A 17,884-nucleotide genomic window follows, 5' to 3' on the forward strand; every position below is an offset into this window, starting at 1 on the left:
CGCCTTGCAACTGCTTAAGGTTTTTTTAATGTTCAGAAATTAACTTTGTGTTACATACATACATACATACATACATACATACATACATACATACATACATACATACATACATACATACATACATACATACATACATACATACATACATACATACATACATACATACATACATACATACATACATACATACATACATACCATACATACCATACATACCATACATACCATACATACCATACATACATAAATACATAAATACATACATACATACATACATACATACATACATACATACATACATACATACATACATACATACATACATACATACATACATACATACATACATACATACATACATACATACACACATACATACATACATACATACATACATACATACATACATACATACATACATACATACATACATACATACATACATACATACATACATACATACATACATACATACATACATACATACATACATACATACATACATACATACATACATACATACATACATACATACATACATACATACATACATACATACATACATACATACATTATTTATGAACATCCCAGCAGTTAGGCAAGTAGTCAATGTATCCCTTAAAGACAGAAATTGTCACAAATGTCTTATCACTTGGCTGACTCCATTTTATATATTTTGGTCATTTGACACGCTCTTTGTACTGCAGAGAGAAGGCAATTGAATGCTTAATGCATCCCAAGTAATCTAGCATGAAGACAATTGTCACTTAAGTGTCTCTAAGTAATCTAGAGTGTAGTCACTTTAAACGTTTTCTGAGTAATTCGTACAAACTGGTTTTTTACAAATTGTGTTAATATAATTCACATACAGTTTATTTTTATTTTTGCTTAAGTATACTGATATCCCATGTAACATAGGATGAATTCAATCGTCATTTTAGTGTCTCTTAGTAACCTATGGTGTTTACAAACCAGAAGCGTTGACTACTTTCGATCAGCTATTCGATAGTCACATTGTAATCAATAGGGTACCCCTGCTTAGGACATGCACGTGTTAAAATAACTAGTCAAGTACCTGAACAAATCAGTTACAAAGCTAGCAAGGTAACTGACGCTATGTAACCAGCATGTGAATCCAATGCATTGCCTACTTTTGACCAGCTATTAGACAGTCCCATTGTAATCGAAAATAGACAATTGACCCCCTGCCTAGGACATGCCCGTGTTAAACTGACTAGTCACGTGGCTATTGAAGTAACTATCTCCCACCCTAAATGATGGGTAAAATCATTAGTTCGGTACTGTCTCCTAGAACTGCTGGGATATTATTTTATTTATTCGTTTATTTAATCTTAATTCTAAGACTAAATTATAGTTAAAGAGCACTAGCTGCTATGGCCATCAGCTCTAATGTTGTACATAATTACTAATATTTATGTATATGCATATTTAAATTTTAAGTTTGGTTAGTTTAATGAAATGATAAATTTTGTTAATATTTTCTGTTGATGGTTCCCTTAAAATGTCTAAGGCTGATTCGGTACCGAAAAACTATTGTCTTTGAGTTGAAAATGATCTACATTCTGTGAGAGCATGTTTTATTGTTAAGGCGCAATTACATCTATTACAAGTAGGAGGCTGTGAGTTTCTTTTTAGAATCCAGTCGTGTGCGAAAATGGTGTGACCGAGTCGTAATCTTGAAAATGTTCTAATTTTGAATTTATCAGTGTCTGTTGGGTAAGAAGGAGGGATACATTGCGGATTTATATTGGAATAATGATGGTTGATTGATTTGTTTTTGGTTTTGTCTATAATGACATATTTAATGGGTCTGCGAATATCAATTTTTTCCAATGTGCTATCCATTGTTAAAGGTGCGTATGAGGCGAATTTTGCTGCCAAGTCAGCTTTTTCGTTGCCAATGATACCAATGTGACTTGGTATGCAGTGCAATCTTATTAAACTTTTGTTGTCAATTAGAGCATCCCTAATCAGATTTATAGTTTTCCATTTAAAGTTGAATGGGTTATTTATTGCTTTTAACACTGAAAGGCTGTCAGTGAATATTATGGTATTCTTCCTGTCTGCTAGTACTGTGCGAATTGCTTGATATATAGCACAAGATTCCGCTGTAAAGACAGATGCTTGTTCCGGGAGCAATCCTAATAAGATATTATCTCCATTTTCGTTTACCACAGCGTAAGCTGGTATGTTACTTTGTGATTTAGTGCCGTCTGTGTAGAAGAATCGCCAGTTATTGTTTTTTAAAAGGATTTTTTGTTCTGAAAAATGGCCGAGGTAAGTGTCTTTTGGACTTGTTGAAGTTTGCTAGTGAAAAATTGAGGGAGGTAGTTTCAAATTTCCATGGGGGATTTTTTATGTATTTTTTGGAAAAAAAAGGCAGAATGTTTAATTCAGTGCATAAGGACAAAGAATGGGCTATTGCTGAATTGATGCGCTTGATTTTTTTAGCTTTGATAATTGAGGAGATATCCTTGTCAATAATGGAGTTTGTACTGTTAAGGAGTTTAGGTAGAAGTCTAGCGTTTAATTCATGTATTCTGTCTGGTATTGATGGTAGATTGGCTTCACAAAGTATATTGTTTATAGGGGTTGTCCTCAATGCGTAGACACAAGCTCTCGCAGCTTGATGATATACAGGTTTTATGATGTTAATGTTTGATTTGCAGGTGTTGCCCTATATAAATAGCCCATAATCTATTTTGTTTAAAACAATTGTTTTAGTGAGATAAGTTAATGTGTTTGTGTGAGCTAAGCTTTTCGTTGACAAATATCTTATAATGTTAACTCTCGACATTAATGCATTTTTAATATGAATTAAATGTTCTTTCCAGTTATATTTATGTGAAAAAATCAAACCCAAAATTCTGAGTTGCTTTACGTTTTGTATCATGGTACCATCGGAATGTATAATATGTGTTTCGGAATCACAGTTCCTTTTTCTGCATATATGAAACTTTTTTGTTTTGAGGAGTGATAATTTGGCACCAGAATAATCAGTCCATTGGTTGATATCTTGCAGGGTATTTTCCAGAATATTTTTTGTTTCACTGTTGTTGCTTTTTCTACAAAGAATATATAAATCATCAGCGTATAAGCAGTGATCAACATAACGGTGTCTGTTAATTATTTAGCTGATGTCATTAAACGCTATCTGAAACAGTACAACTGAAAGTGGCGAACCCTGTGGGATGCCATTTTTCAGGAGAAAAGTTTCTGATAGCTGACCGTTAACTTTCACTTTGAAACGTCTATTAGTTAAAAACGATTTTTTTTTTCATAGATAGTTATATAGTTTCCTATATACAGGCTTTGATGTAAATAAAAGATTATTTATATCATTTTCAATATAATCCGACGTTTCGTTGGTATTATTTCCAACTTCTTCAGGGATTGAATTTTTTTTTTTTTTATTAACATATTTTATTTATTGTATCTTCACAAAATAATGTGAACTATCAATAATTTGTTCAAATCTTAAATCTAAATATTATTTTTTTATTTACGTCCCACCACAGTTGGACGAAAAATTTTGTTTAATTTATAGATCCTATCATTAGCGCAGGTCTGTTGGATTCCTTCTTCTTAGTCGGATGTAGCCATTACTTCCCATTAATGTTCGTGCAAGTGGGTTTGGGTGAACTTCTAACTTTTTAAAATATGACTCCGCTTGTTTTTTTATTTCATTTTTCACCAGGGAGACACCTAGGTCCTTATGAATGTTAATATTTCTCACATACCAAGGCGCTGCTGTTATCATTCGTAATATTTTATTTTGGAATCTTTGAATTTTTTCAATATTAGAAGCTGAGGCCGTGCCCCATAATTGAATTCCATAGCACCATATGGTGCTATGGAATTCAACGATTTTATGAAGTTGAAAATGTTTGGACCAATATGCCACGATTTGAGGTTATTTAAAATCACATGTGAACCAATCCTATCAAATGCCTTCTCAAAGTCAATTGATAGGATTGTTGTATGATTTTTGGTGGATAGAGCATTTGTAATGTAATAATACATGTGAAGTAGTGCGTCATCGGTACCTTTATTTGCTTTAAAGGCAACTTGTTCTTTAGCAATAAGCTTTTTCTTTGCCATAAACCAAGATAACCTGGTAGCTACTATTCGTTCGATTATTTTTGAGAGACATGGCAGTAATGAGATTGGACGGTAATCACTAGTTGCTGAAGATTTTTTAACTTTAGGAATAGGAACTATAATTGCCAGTTTCCAGGAATGTGGAAAATGGCCGCTCTGCAAAATTGTATTATACGTATCTAGCAATTTTTCTTTACTTGCTTGTGAGAGATTTTTAACCATTTGGTAGGATATGCGGTCGATTCCAGGAGTAGTACCTTTAACTTTACTTAGGCAGCTGTTAAGTTCAATCATGGTAATAGGATCTTCAAGTAAAAGGGCCGATTTATCTCTTGTGTAATTTGGTATTATATTAAGTGAATTTCTGGATGAATTAAAAAGTAAAGAAAAATTGGTATCAGATGCGTATTCAGACCAAACGTTGCCAAAATGGTTTGCTATTTTGAGTGGGTCGATTATTGTTTCAGTTTGTGTGTCTATTGCTCTTATGTTAGTGGATGGTCCTTTTCGAGTAATTCTATTTATTTTGTTCCATATTATTGATGTTGGTGTATTTTTATTTATTGATTTAGTGAAATTTTCAAAACTAATGCGTTTGGCACTTTTAACTTCTTTACGAAATTTAGCATTATACTTTTTGAACAAGACCAGATTTTCCTGTGTTGGATTTGATTTAAAGTTTTGCCATTTTTTCATTTTTTGTTTCCGCAAATCCGCTAGTGTCTGGTTCCACCAGGGAACATTACTTCGTTGAGGTTTAAAGATACTGCTATTTATGGGATGTGGATGTTAGCTGCTGTGCGTATAGATCTGGATATTATGGCTGCATTCCTGTTGCTAGATGAGTTCAGTTTGCGTTTAGAAAATTCTACTTCTGCTGTGCGTGAATAATTTCCCCAATCTGCCAGGTGAATTAAATATTTGTTTGTTTTGATTGTAGTGATTTCTTCGGTCAATTTTATAGCTATTCTGATTGGGAAGTGGTCGCTGCCATGTAAGTCTCTGAGAACATTCCATGATGTTAAAGGTAGTAGGTTTATCGAACAGAATGAAACATCTATGTTGGTAAAAGTGTTATGTGTGGTAAAGTGGGTGGGTCTCCCATCATTTAAAACATAAAGGTCACCACTTTGTAATATGTTTTCCAGTAGATACCCTCTATGGTTATTGGTTGTAGATCCCCATATTGTGTTCCAGGCATTGAAGTCCCCGATAACAAGTAATGGAGTGTTGAAAGAGTTTATTACGTTACTTATGTCTCGAATTGATATATTTTGATTAGGTGGAATATAAAAAGATAAAATGGTGAATTTTATGTTAAGGTTAATTTCTAGCGCAACAATTTGGTAATCAGAGTTGACAGAAATTAATTTGTGTGGAATATTGGATTTAATAAAAACTCCAGCTCCTTGTTTAGATGTTGTATTATTAACAGAATTCACAAAATAACCATTGTAGTTTTTTGGTGGAGTTGGTGAGGAGTTGAATGCATAGTGGGTTTCTTGTAATGATATAAAGCTTGGATCCATATCCTTAATAAGTAGTTGGAGGTTGTGGTAATTATTTATAAATCCGTTGATATTCCATTGCAAAAGAACGAAGTCCATATTACTTGAAAGTGAAAAAAAAGAAAAACTTGTTTGGGAATGGTATCAGGGATATTTTTAAACATTTTATTAAATTAAGGATTATAGATCCATCGTGTCCTCTTCGAGAGTTCTCTCGACGAGGGGTGGTACAAAGTAATCATTATTACTGATAAGAGATTGTGTTATACGAGAAAAAGGTGACATGTTATTATTTTTTATTGCTGAGGGATTGTGTCAGTTGTGTTGTTTGTTGATATTCTTTTTGGTATTTCGTTATTTTCCGTTGTTTTATTTGATATATTTTGTAATATTTCTTTAATATTTGGTTGTTTGTTTATTGAATTGTTTGTTGCTGCGGGATTGTTGTCAGTTGTGTTGTTTTTGTTTGTTGAAATTCTTATTGGTATTTCGTTATTTTCCGCTGTTTTAGTTGATAGATTTTGTAATATTTCTTTAATATTTGATTGTTTGTTTATTGAATTAAATTCGTTTTGTTGTGTTTTTGTTGTTGCGGGTTGTTTGTTTGAGTCAGGGTTTTGCGCGATAGGATTAGTATTTATATCTGTTTGCTTATTTGAATTATCTTTGCGTTTTGTTGGGGAGTTGATTACTGTTGCTGCATAAGAGGTGGATTGATTGGTTATGGGTATTTGATTATTTTCCCGGTACTTGCGTCTAGCTTCACTTATGCTGCAGTAATTTTTTGTTTTAATTTTAAGTATTTCTTTAGTTTGAACATATCGTGGGCAGTTTTTATCGGCGGATGAGTGTTCACCTGAGCAATTTGTGCAGAAAATACGTGTGCATTCTTCTGAAGCATGTGGTGGAAGACTGCAAGTCGGGCATGTAGTGTCTCCTTTACAAGGGTTTTTTGTATGGCCTAGTTTCTGGCAATTTTTGCATCTCATTGGATTTGGTATGTAGTGTTCTACTTTACATTTATACCAAGCGACATCTACCGAAGTGGGTAATCGGTATAGGTCGAATGTTATAATCATTTTACCGGTTGGGCATCGGGTTTTGCCGTCATCGCTGGGTTTCGTAAACTTGTATACTTCTATGACTCCTTGAGTTTTCATTTCTTGGACTATTTCATCTTCTGGGACATTTATTAAGCATGGTGCATATATAACGCCTTTAACGGAATTAAGAGTGTCATGTAGTTTGCAAGTGATTGAGCATATATTAGAAAGTGTTTTATTTTTCAAGAATTTTTCAGCAACACGTGCATTACGTGTTAGGATTAAAAGATTACCGTCTCGTAGTAGAGATATGGAGTTAATTTCAGTGCTAATGTTTTCCACGCCTTTCTTAATAGCAAAAGGGCTTATTTGTGATAATTGTTTTTTTTATCACTAGACGAGATTATTAGGTTTTTTGGGTTGTTTTTATTGTTATTTGGTGTTGGTAGATCTGGGAATTCATTGGGTTTTTGTTTTTTAGAAGGATTTTCTATGAAATCCCCAAGTACAGAAAATCTATTGTTCGACAATTTGTGCGGAGGCCCCGGAGCCATGGTGTTTGTTTTATATTTTTTCTTTTTTTTAAGTATAGATTCTTTTATTTATATAAAGTTTTTATAAATTCAAGAAATATAATAAAAAACACGCGGTTAATAATTTAAAGAGAAGAGGTATTGAATATCGATGAGTATGAACTTAGCAGTTGTTAGCAAAGAGAATATCAATAATAAGGACCGTACGCTTTGAAAGCAAGACGATGACTACTGCTGGGATATGTATGAATGAATTTTTCTATGTATGCATTACAATGTGTGCGACCTATCATGGGTTTTTTTTGCTGTTTTTTGGAAGTGGTACAGTTTTTACGTTATTTTTTATTTTGTAAAATAATAAAATCTTATTTATAGAATTTAGAAATTCCTATACACACGAACATTTAATAATAAAAAAACTCGGTGTACACTGCTTCATTGTGAATGAATTGTGTATGTACATATGTATGTTTAATAAACGATAGGTATAAATAAGAAAACTGACATTTCAAAGCGGTTACTCAAATTTTTTTTGTTATTAAAGTAAACAATGATTTATTACGAACTTTGTAAGATGTGTATAGTGAACCTTGTGATTTATTTTATTGTTCATCAGTAAATTTTACCTAAAAAACTAATACATTTTTATTTTATTTTCTAGGCTGTGCAATCTTCAAACAAATATTCAGGATTAGATGAAGTATCGGATTGATTGCCGTGTATAATAATGGAATATGAAGACGATGGAGAGAAGAACAATTTTATTATCGTGTGCTTGCATTTTATAATACACTGTTGACATCAAAAAAGGAAATAAAAAAGATATAACATCAACAGTTTTTGTATTTATTTGTGTAGCCAGATGTGGCGATTTCTCCCCAAATTGGGGATTTCATAAATAATTTGGGGAAAAAAGTTCGTGGGGAGGGATTTGGGGCTTTTAACAAAATTTGGGGATATTACATGAATTTTATAAAATTTTTGGGATTTTTAAATGTTTAAATAGTTTTAGTTTTCACTTTATACTATTTAATCATATTTCGTGTAAACAAATTTTATTTTTTAAAAAATTGTTATCTACGTTTAGAAATGTTCATCCTATTGTTTCTAAATTTCATGAAAAACACAAACATTTTTGGCATGCATTTCGAGACTTTTTTGTTTTTAGGACATTTTCTAATTTAATATCAAATAATGAATAAAATATAGAAGAGAAAATATACATGACACAGAAACAAAGCGTTTCACTTTAGTTAAAAGATATTGGGTGTATGACTTAAAAATGCGGGATTTACAACAGATGGCGTATCTTCTGAAAGCGGTTTATACTTCTAAGTAATTTTAAAGGGTACATATTTGTTATTTATTCTCACTTATGGTGTTTTCTTTTCTGGCATAAATGATGCATTTATTTTGCCTTTTACCCTTCTTTGTGTTCTTTTCCGAAAAAAATTTAGTTTGGTCGTGATCTTTTCTGATAATGTTACCCTAAAACCCTGAATATATGCTACATGTTTCACCCTCAATTTTATCAAAGGGTTAGAAATGCACCACTTTTTATGTAAGCAAAAAGTATAGTTTTATAATATTTCGAAGCTACATAAAAGAAAATTGCATAAATGGTAATGATTTTTGTTCTATTGTGATCGTTAAAAATGCAACACATTATGAGGGTATGGGTAACATTTAATAAATGGTACAAAATAAATAGGCAACATTTTGTGTCAGAAAAGAAAACACCATTAGTTATTGAACATTATAGTGTAAACAACAAAGTTTGTTCTTCCTTAGAAAATTTCGAATTTTCAGCCAACAAAGCGTCAAGTTTAGCTTTACTTCTTTAATTTAAAAAAGTATCAATAAAGCACACCGATTGCTCATCAAAGCTTATGGTGAATGTGCTCCATCGGTTTCAACGTGCGAGAGATTGTTTGTGCGGTTCAGAAGTGGTGGCTAGCCAAAAAGTTGGAAGACCGAAATATAGAGGCATCACTTCATGAAAATTGTTGTAAAACTCAACAAGAGCTTGCAAAAACATTGGGAGGTACTCAATCAGCAATTTCAAAACGTTTGCGAGCAGCAGGATTCACCAAAAAGCATGGAAATTGGGTACCATAGGATCTGAAGCAAAGAGACCTTTGCATGTTCAAAATTACGCTATAAATGAAAATCATTTTGTCAGCGAATCATATGAAAAATTAATCATTATGATAACCCTAATCGTAAGGGATCGTATGTGAGACCCAATAAGCCGAATCGACACCAAAGCCAAATATCCATGGTGCTAATTATCTGTATTTGGTGGGAGCAAAAGGGTCTTATCTAATAAGAGCTGCTGAAATTTGACCAGACCATCACAGGGAAACTTGTACCGTGTTGACATCTCTGACCAACAAAATATAAAAATAAATACAACACTGTATGAAGTTTGGCCAAGAAAAATACAACACTGGCACATATAAAAAGGTTGCCACATCAGTAATTTATAGAGATCAGTGGAGTTTTATCATGTGACAATACTATTTGTTTTAACTGATAAAATGAATTTGGCTGCAGTACCCGCGAAGAAAAACAGGAGACATTTTTTAAAATGGTTAACTTCCTTATTTTTTGTTTGGGCGTCGACAGCAGTAGCAGGTGATAAAAAGTTAATCTGGAATAATCCAAGATTACTTTAAAAATTTAAGTTTCGAGTGTTTATCAAAAAGGTAAGTAAAATCAAAATATGCTTTTTAAAATATAAATTTATATGTTTTACCATAACTTATATTTTTAAGCGTCTGGATGTTTAGTGCGTATGAAGTCTCTAGAGTCAGCCATTAAAAATTCATCGTGGCGAAATAAAGTAAATTATAAAAATTTACTAATTAACACAGCGACAACACCAGCGCATAAAATTAAAACACCAGCGCATGATTTATTTATTTATTTGTAAAAATAGAAATCAACTATAATTGCATACATATAAAGGTATTTATAGATCACAATACTGAGTATTAACACTTTTCAAATTTAAAGTATTATTGAAGTCATTCGGTATTTCAAGAAATATTTTATTTCATTGTTGATTGATATTTTCAGCAATGGCGTAGATAGGGGGTCTGGGGTCAAAACCACCCCAGATAAAAATTTGGAAGTCGCAGAAAAATTTTTTTGGATTTGTGGATTGTTCCGTTAAGAGATTCCAGTGCCCTAGAACATTAATTATGGGGTTTTTGGAACCCAAAAAGTTAAAAAAATATTCCAATGCTAATCGTACAACGGAGCACATGTAATGTTTGGTTTTAAAAACTGTTTACAAGCTAACATAATGGAGTCAAATCCGTAAGCCGTTTTGGTTCATTGTTTATCCGACAGGCTAAACTTAGTTATTGTGGATTCGTGTTCACAAATATGTATCATCAGCGCAAACATTCTTAGCATAGTCATGATTTAAAAAGCCTAAGCCAAGCTCTTTAAACTAAACAGTATAATAATATAATAAACAGCCTTTGCACAACTAGATGGAGTTGTAGATATACAAATTGTAAGTCAGTAATTAAAAATTACGCTGTAATTAAAGTGATCTTGAAGATTTCAACATTAGGTAAAAGCTAAAATCTGGATTTGCCGGATTCTATTCCTTCAGTTGATTATTGGAAGTTAAATATATGGGGCATTTCATGTCAAGTGAACCAACTTTTGAAATCGATGTCTTCCGATCGGGATGAAATTTGCACCAAGGTTAGCTCTATTGGATAGTAACTCAGACACAATTTTTCAACAACATCGGTCGAGAACTCTCTGAGTTATAGGGGGTAAAATTTTGACAATTTGGTCAAACAGGGGTTTTTTCTTATCCATGTAACTTATTACCTATTGTTCTTAGCAAAATGTGTCCCAAATAGTTTAGATAGCTATTTATGTAATCTTTCGAAAAAAAAAAATTAAAAAAATTTAATAAAATATTTTTAATATTTTTTTTCCGAAATCAAAAACTTTTTTGACTTTTTTTTAAAACACGTCCTTTTTTTCTTAAAATAAAGTTTAGATATTTTCCTTGAACACCTACTTGGTCGCTTAGTGGGATGCGAGTGGGATATCTATCAAAATAAATATTTTGTAACTCAAAACATAAAATTTTTGACTTTTTTTGCAAAATCAAAAACTTTGTTGACTTTTTTTTTTCAAAATGGACCCTTTTTTAATTTTTTTTTTTAGGTCAAACAAAAGCTTAGATATTATCCTTGAAGACCCTTTTGGTCGCTTAGTGGGATGCGAGTGAGATATCTATCAAAACAAATATTTTTTAACTCAAGACTTACAATTTTTGACTTTTTTTTTTGCAAATACGATTTTTTTTTCCAAATGGGCCCTTTTTTTAAAATTTGTTTTGCAGTCAAAAGAAAGCTTAGGTCCACTCCTTTAAGATATTTGTAGTCCCTTAGCGGGATGCGAGTGGGATATCTATCAAAATAAATATTTTGTAACAATTTTTTAATTTTTTTTTGCAAAATCGAAATTTTTTTCCAATATGGGACTTTTTTTTAAAAATTTTTTTTTGCTCAAAAGAAAGCTTAGGTCTTTTCCTTTAAGACCTATTTTGTCACTTAGGAAGATGTGAGTAGGATATCTATTAAAATAAAAATGTTGTAACTCAAGACATTCAATTATTGACTTTTTTTTTGCAAATTCGAATTTTTTTTCAAAATGGGCCCTTTTTTAAAAATTTTTTTTTAGTCAAAAGAAAGCTTAGGTCCATTCCTTTAAGATATTTTAGGTCCCTTAGTGGGATACGAGTGGGATATCTATCAAAATAAATATTTTGTAACTCAAGATATACAATTTTTGATTTTTTGGCAAAATCAAAAACTTTTTTGACTTTTTTTTAAAATGGGCCCTTTTTGTAATTTTTTTTTTTGCTATAAAGAAAGCTTAGGCCTATTCCTTTAAGATGGTTTTGATCGCTTAGTGGGATGCGAGTGGGATATATATCAAAATAAATGTTTTGTAACTCAAGACATACAATTTTTGTGTTAAAACATTTATTTTGATAGATATCCCACTCGCATCCCACTAAGGGACTAAAAATATCTTAAAGGAATGGACCTAGGCTTTCTTTTGAGCAAAAAAAAAAATTAAAAAAGGGCCCATATTGGAAAAAAATTTTGATTTTGCAAAAAAAAATTAAAAAATTGTATGTCTTGCGTTACAAAATATTTATTTTGATAGATATCCCACTCGCATCCCACTAAGGGACTACAAATATCTTAAAGGAATGGACCTAAGCTTTCTTTTGACTACAAAACAAATTTTAAAAAAAGGGCCCATTTGGAAAAAAAATCGTATTTGCAAAAAAAAAAGTCAAAAATTGTAAGTCTTGAGTTAAAAAATATTTATTTTGATAGATATCCCACTCGCATCCCACTAAGCGACCAAAAGGGTCTTCAAGGATAATATCTAAGCTTTTGTTTGACCTAAAAAAAAAAATTAAAAAAGGGTCCATTTTGAAAAAAAAAAGTCAACAAAGTTTTTGATTTTGCAAAAAAAGTCAAAAATTTTATGTTTTGAGTTACAAAATATTTATATGTATAATTGTTAATCGACCTTTTCCTTAATTTTCATAGATAGTTATATAGTTTCCTATATACAGGCTTTCAAGGTCAGTGATTTGATGTAAATAAAAGATTATTTATATCATTTTCAATATAATCCGACGTTTCGTTGGTATTATTTCCAACTTCTTCAGGGATTGAATTTTATTTTAATCTGGTAACATTATAAATATACAAAAGGAAAATTCTGGTCAATAACAACAATAATTATAATCTACATATTCAACAAATTTACTTACATATAATCTTTTTTGTCAAGTTTACATCATTTATAAAATATATCACAGTTTTTTGTATAAGTGGACAACACAACACAAAACTTAAAAATATTAAAATAAATGTATGCAAAAATAAATAAAATATCACAGTAAATTTGTCTTATTCGATCACAGTTGTTGTTATTACTAAAATATTGCAATGGTGTAGATTGCATTTGTATTATCTTTATCCTCTTTTGTATTTATTGCACTTTCTGATTTTTGCTGTATTCTCAAGCTCTCCAACGTATATCTCTTATTTTCCCTTTTTTCCTTATCTAAAATCTTCACTCTTTCAATGTTTGGTTTGTGTCCGTTTTCAATGCAGTGTTGTGATAGTGCAGTTGATTGTTTTTCTCTCTTTATGTCCGCCTTATGTTCATCTATTCTCACGCCTAAATTTCTCTTTGTTGTGCCAATGTACACTTTCCCACACACCTCACTGTCTCCGCCATCACATTCAATTTGATACACTACATCACCTTGTTCTCTGCACTCAATCTTCGTCTTTGTTTGTGTAAATAAGCTGTGTATTGTTCTGTTTGGTTTATGTGCAAATATTATTTGTTGGTCTTTTATCATCTCTCTCAATTTGTTGTTCTCAGTTAGTCTTGGGATAAAAGGTATACTGTAATATTTGGCGTTGCCAGATGTGTCCTCTTTGTCATTTTCCCGTGAAGAATTATCATTACTCCCATTTTTAACCTTAATTATCAGTTTATCCACTAGATCATTTGGAAAGTCATTTTTCTTCAGTATAATCTTAATTTTCGCCATATTTCCTATTTCAAATTGTCGGTCACTCATCTTCATAACTTTGTTAATTAGATTCATCGCTGTATTCATCTTTTGTCTCATGGGTTGTGTTGAGTGGAAATTCAATAATCGTCCAGATGCAATTGGTTTCATATACCAATCTGTTATTATCCTCTGGTTATTCCTATGTATTCTCATATCAAGGTATGGTATAGAGTTGTCCGTTTCTCTCTCCAGCGTAAATTTCAACTTGTTGTGATATGAGTTAAATGTCCTTAGTATCATGTCCTCATCCTCATATCTTATTATAGCAAATAAATCATCGACATATTTTGTGATGAGTTTCATTTTAATATTTCTCTCCTGTAGCTCCGCTAATGTTTGATCCAGTAGGCAGTCCAATATTATATCAGCAACTGTCGGTGATAAAGGGTTTCCCATTGGCATACCATATGTCTGGTGGTATAATTTGTCGTCATGTACAAAATAATTATTGTCATTCAAGCAGAATTGAAGTATCTTCAGAAATTGTGTTCTTGGTATTTTGGTGTGATTCTGTAGTGAACTCCATTTTGCCATAATATTGCTTATAGCTAGGTGTATAGGTATGTTTGTAAATAACGATACCACGTCCAAAGATATAAGGATCTCATCTTCGTCCAATGTAAGTGTATCCAGTTTCATCTTTAATTCCAGGGAGTTCCTTATATTATATTTTTCCTGTATAATGTTCTTCAATATCTTCCCAATATGTTTCGATAATTCGTAACAGGGTACTCCTACCGATGATGATATTGGACGAAGTGGATTGTTAAGTTTATGGATTTTAGGAAGTCCATAAAGCCTGGGGGCCGTTGCTGCGTTTGATGTTAATACTCTCTTATCATAAATACTTATATATTCTTTCTTATATAGGTCCATAATAAGATTGTTGTTTGCCCTCTGTAATTTTTGTGTCGGGTCTATCAAAATTCGTTTGTATGTGTTTCTATCTTTCAATAACTCATCCATTCTCTCGTAGTAGTCCTTTTTGTACATTAAAACTGTCTTGTTTCCCTTGTCTGCTTTAGTTATGATTATCTTATCCTTATATCGTCTCAAGAATCTTCTTGTATCGTCATAAATGTTTAGTATGAATTTATCTTTGTCATTATTCTTCATTGTTCTTCGGTGCGTCATAATTCTGTTTGCTATCTTAGATCTGATGATATCCTTTTCTCTATCATCCGTGAGGGTTTGTACCCATTGTTCCAAATCTGCTATCAATCCGATCGTAGAAAAATTCCCGTTACTGATTGGTAAAGCAAATTTTGAACCTAGAGAAAGAATCCATTTGCTATCATCGGGAATATTTATTGTCGTATTATTAACAAACCATTCAGGGTTGAATGTTATGTTATATTCCATAAATTTTCTCTTCTTCAAATTTTCAATCTTGGACAAATGTGATCCCTTATTCTCCATGGTGATATTTCTATATCTAGATTGTTGTCCCATCATAAAGGATTCGTATTCATTCCCACTTATGGATCGTGTAATTAGTCGTCTCATTTCAGCCATCTCCTTCTTCAAATCATTCAAATTGTAATTCGTTTCCCTAATTTCCAGACTCAGTATCTTCATGTGAAATTTATGTTCAACCTTATATAATTTCTGTGATATCCTCGTCGATGTGAATAACTGTCTTGTGATCTTCGTCGTGTTTATCAAATGTGTCGGTGTAAGACCCTTCTTCCTGCAGGTTAACAGATATTTAAGTCGTTCAGTTTGTTTTCCTAGCTTCTTCATACTCCTACAATATCCCTTAAGTAATAAGCAGGTGTCCACGTTGTACTTTTGCATGATACGATTAAAAAAACTCATCTTATTGCTTGTTAAACAATCAAATTCGGCGGGCCCTCCGATTATTTTATATGTATAATTGTTAATCGACCTTTTCCTTAATTTTCATAGATAGTTATATAGTTTCCTATATACAGGCTTTCAAGGTCAGTGATTTGATGTAAATAAAAGATTATTTATATCATTTTCAATATAATCCGACGTTTCGTTGGTATTATTTCCAACTTCTTCAGGGATTGAATTTTATTTTAATCTGGTAACATTATAAATATACAAAAGGAAAATTCTGGTCAATAACAACAGGTAATGGAATGTTTTGGAATCGGTATTCGATATTAAAAATTATGCTATCTATTACTGGATTATATATGGGGCATTTCATGTCAAGTGAACCAACTTTTGAAATCGATGTCTTCCGATCGGGAAGCACCAAGGTTAGCTCTATTGGATAGTAACTCAGACACAATTTTTCAACAACATCGGTCGAGAACTCTCTGAGTTATAGGGGGTAAAATTTTGACAATTTGGTCAAACAGGGGTTTTTTCTTATCCATGTAACTTATTACCTATTGTTCTTAGCAAAATGTGTCCCAAATAGTATAGATAGCTATTTCTTCGATCTTTCGAAAAAAAATATTTAAAAAAAAAAATAAAAAATTTTTAATATTTTTTTTCCGAAATCAAAAACTTTTTTGACTTTTTTTTAAAATGGGTCCTTTTTTTTTTTTTTTTTTTTTTTTTTTTCTTAAAATAAAGTTTAGATATTTTCCTTGAACACCTACTTGGTCGCTTAGTGGGATGCGAGTGGGATATCTATCAAAATAAATATTTTGTAACTCAAAACATAAAATTTTTGACTTTTTTTGCAAAATCAAAAACTTTGTTGACTTTTTTTTTCAAAATGGACCCTTTTTAATCTTTTTTTTTAGGTCAAACAAAAGCTTAGATATTATCCTTGAAGACCCTTTTGGTCGCTTAGTGGGATGCGAGTGGGATATCTATCAAAATAAATATTTTTAACTCAAGACTTACAATTTTTGACTTTTTTTTTTGCAAATACGATTTTTTTTCCAAATGGGCCCTTTTTTTAAAATTTTTTTTGTAGTCAAAAGAAAGCTTAGGTCCATTCCTTTAAGATATTTTTAGTCCCTTAGTGGGATGCGAGTGGGATATCTATCAAAATAAATATTTTGTAACGCAAGACATACAATTTTTTAATTTTTTTTTGCAAAATCAAAATTTTTTTCCAATATGGGCCCTTTTTTAATTTTTTTTTTTGCTCAAAAGAAAGCCTAGTGGGATGCGAGTGGGATATCTATCAAAATAAATATTTTAACACAAAAATTGTATGTCTTGAGTTACAAAACATTTATTTTGTGTCTGAGTTACTATCCAATAGAGCTAACCTTGGTGCAAATTTCATCCCGATCGGAAGACATCGATTTCAAAAGTTGGTTCACTTGACATGAAATGCCCCATATGTATATTAGCGTGCCCCAAGATTGTATGGACGAAAAAAATTTTCTAGGTACAGGCCGTCCCCCCTCTAGAATGGTCTATATATTGTAGACACTAGTTTTGTAAAATATTAGGATGATAGGATAACGCTAACTGGTGCCGCAACGACGCTGAAGTTTTAAGGTGCATTTACAAGGGCAAAAAATGCAATTTTTTCAGTTTTTGTAAAAATGTTGGCATTAAATAATTACTTTTGCAATTTAATTTAAAAGAATCGAATTTAAAAGAAAATTTTTATATATGAAAATAAAAAGTTTTTGAATTGTTTTAAACAAATTTTGAATACCGACTGTAAATCAAAAAAATCATTCGTATTTTTTGAATATGTAGTACAAATTTTGTTTAGACGATGAAATTGTATTATGATACTTGTGTTTTTGACAAATATTAATACTCAGTATTGCCGTCTATAAATACCTTTACATATTTTAATTTAGAGAAAAAAAGTATTACAAAAATGTTTACAGAAGTGAAAGAAAGGATAATCAAAATAATAATGAAGTGTTCATTTAGCGACAAAATTCTTATTGCTATTAAATTTTGGTAACGATTCTGAGCTTTGATGAATCTTCTTGTTTTGTTGCTCAAAGTTGATGTTGCTTTAGTCACAGCTTTGACTGCTCTCTTTACCGCATGAGTAAGACAGGGGCTGAATAAGCTCCGTTTCCTTCGATAAACAGAAGAAGATTTTTTTCATCTACAGATTTTAAT

General features: G+C 31.5%; 2 protein-coding genes across 2 annotated transcripts in view; one reads left to right on the plus strand and one right to left on the minus strand.

The window, feature by feature from the left end:
• eIF4B (eukaryotic translation initiation factor 4B) overlaps nucleotides 1–8,040 on the plus strand; it is a 171,524-nt gene extending 163,484 nt beyond the window's left edge. Inside the window, exon 5 of the mRNA XM_065514971.1 lies at nucleotides 7,868–8,040. Within this exon, the coding sequence (XP_065371043.1) occupies nucleotides 7,868–7,918 (51 nt within the window). The 3' untranslated portion in view covers nucleotides 7,919–8,040. The remainder of the gene's footprint in view (nucleotides 1–7,867) is intronic.
• Nucleotides 8,041–13,204: 5,164 nt separating this feature from the next.
• LOC135950511 (uncharacterized) lies at nucleotides 13,205–14,497 on the minus strand. Its single transcript, XM_065500047.1, has one exon. The coding sequence runs from the start codon at nucleotides 14,495–14,497 to the stop codon at nucleotides 13,205–13,207; it is 1,293 nt and encodes a 430-aa protein (XP_065356119.1).
• Nucleotides 14,498–17,884: the final 3,387 nt, after the last annotated feature.

Source organism: Calliphora vicina, chromosome 1, assembly GCF_958450345.1.
Source record: "Calliphora vicina chromosome 1, idCalVici1.1, whole genome shotgun sequence".
Classification (NCBI taxonomy): Eukaryota; Metazoa; Arthropoda; class Insecta; order Diptera; family Calliphoridae; genus Calliphora; species Calliphora vicina.

What these genes read in the sequence shown, in the direction of transcription:
- LOC135950511 (XM_065500047.1), bottom strand. Translation starts at nt 14,497, where the DNA reads ATGAAACTGGATACACTTACATTGGACGAAGATGAGATCCTTATATCT.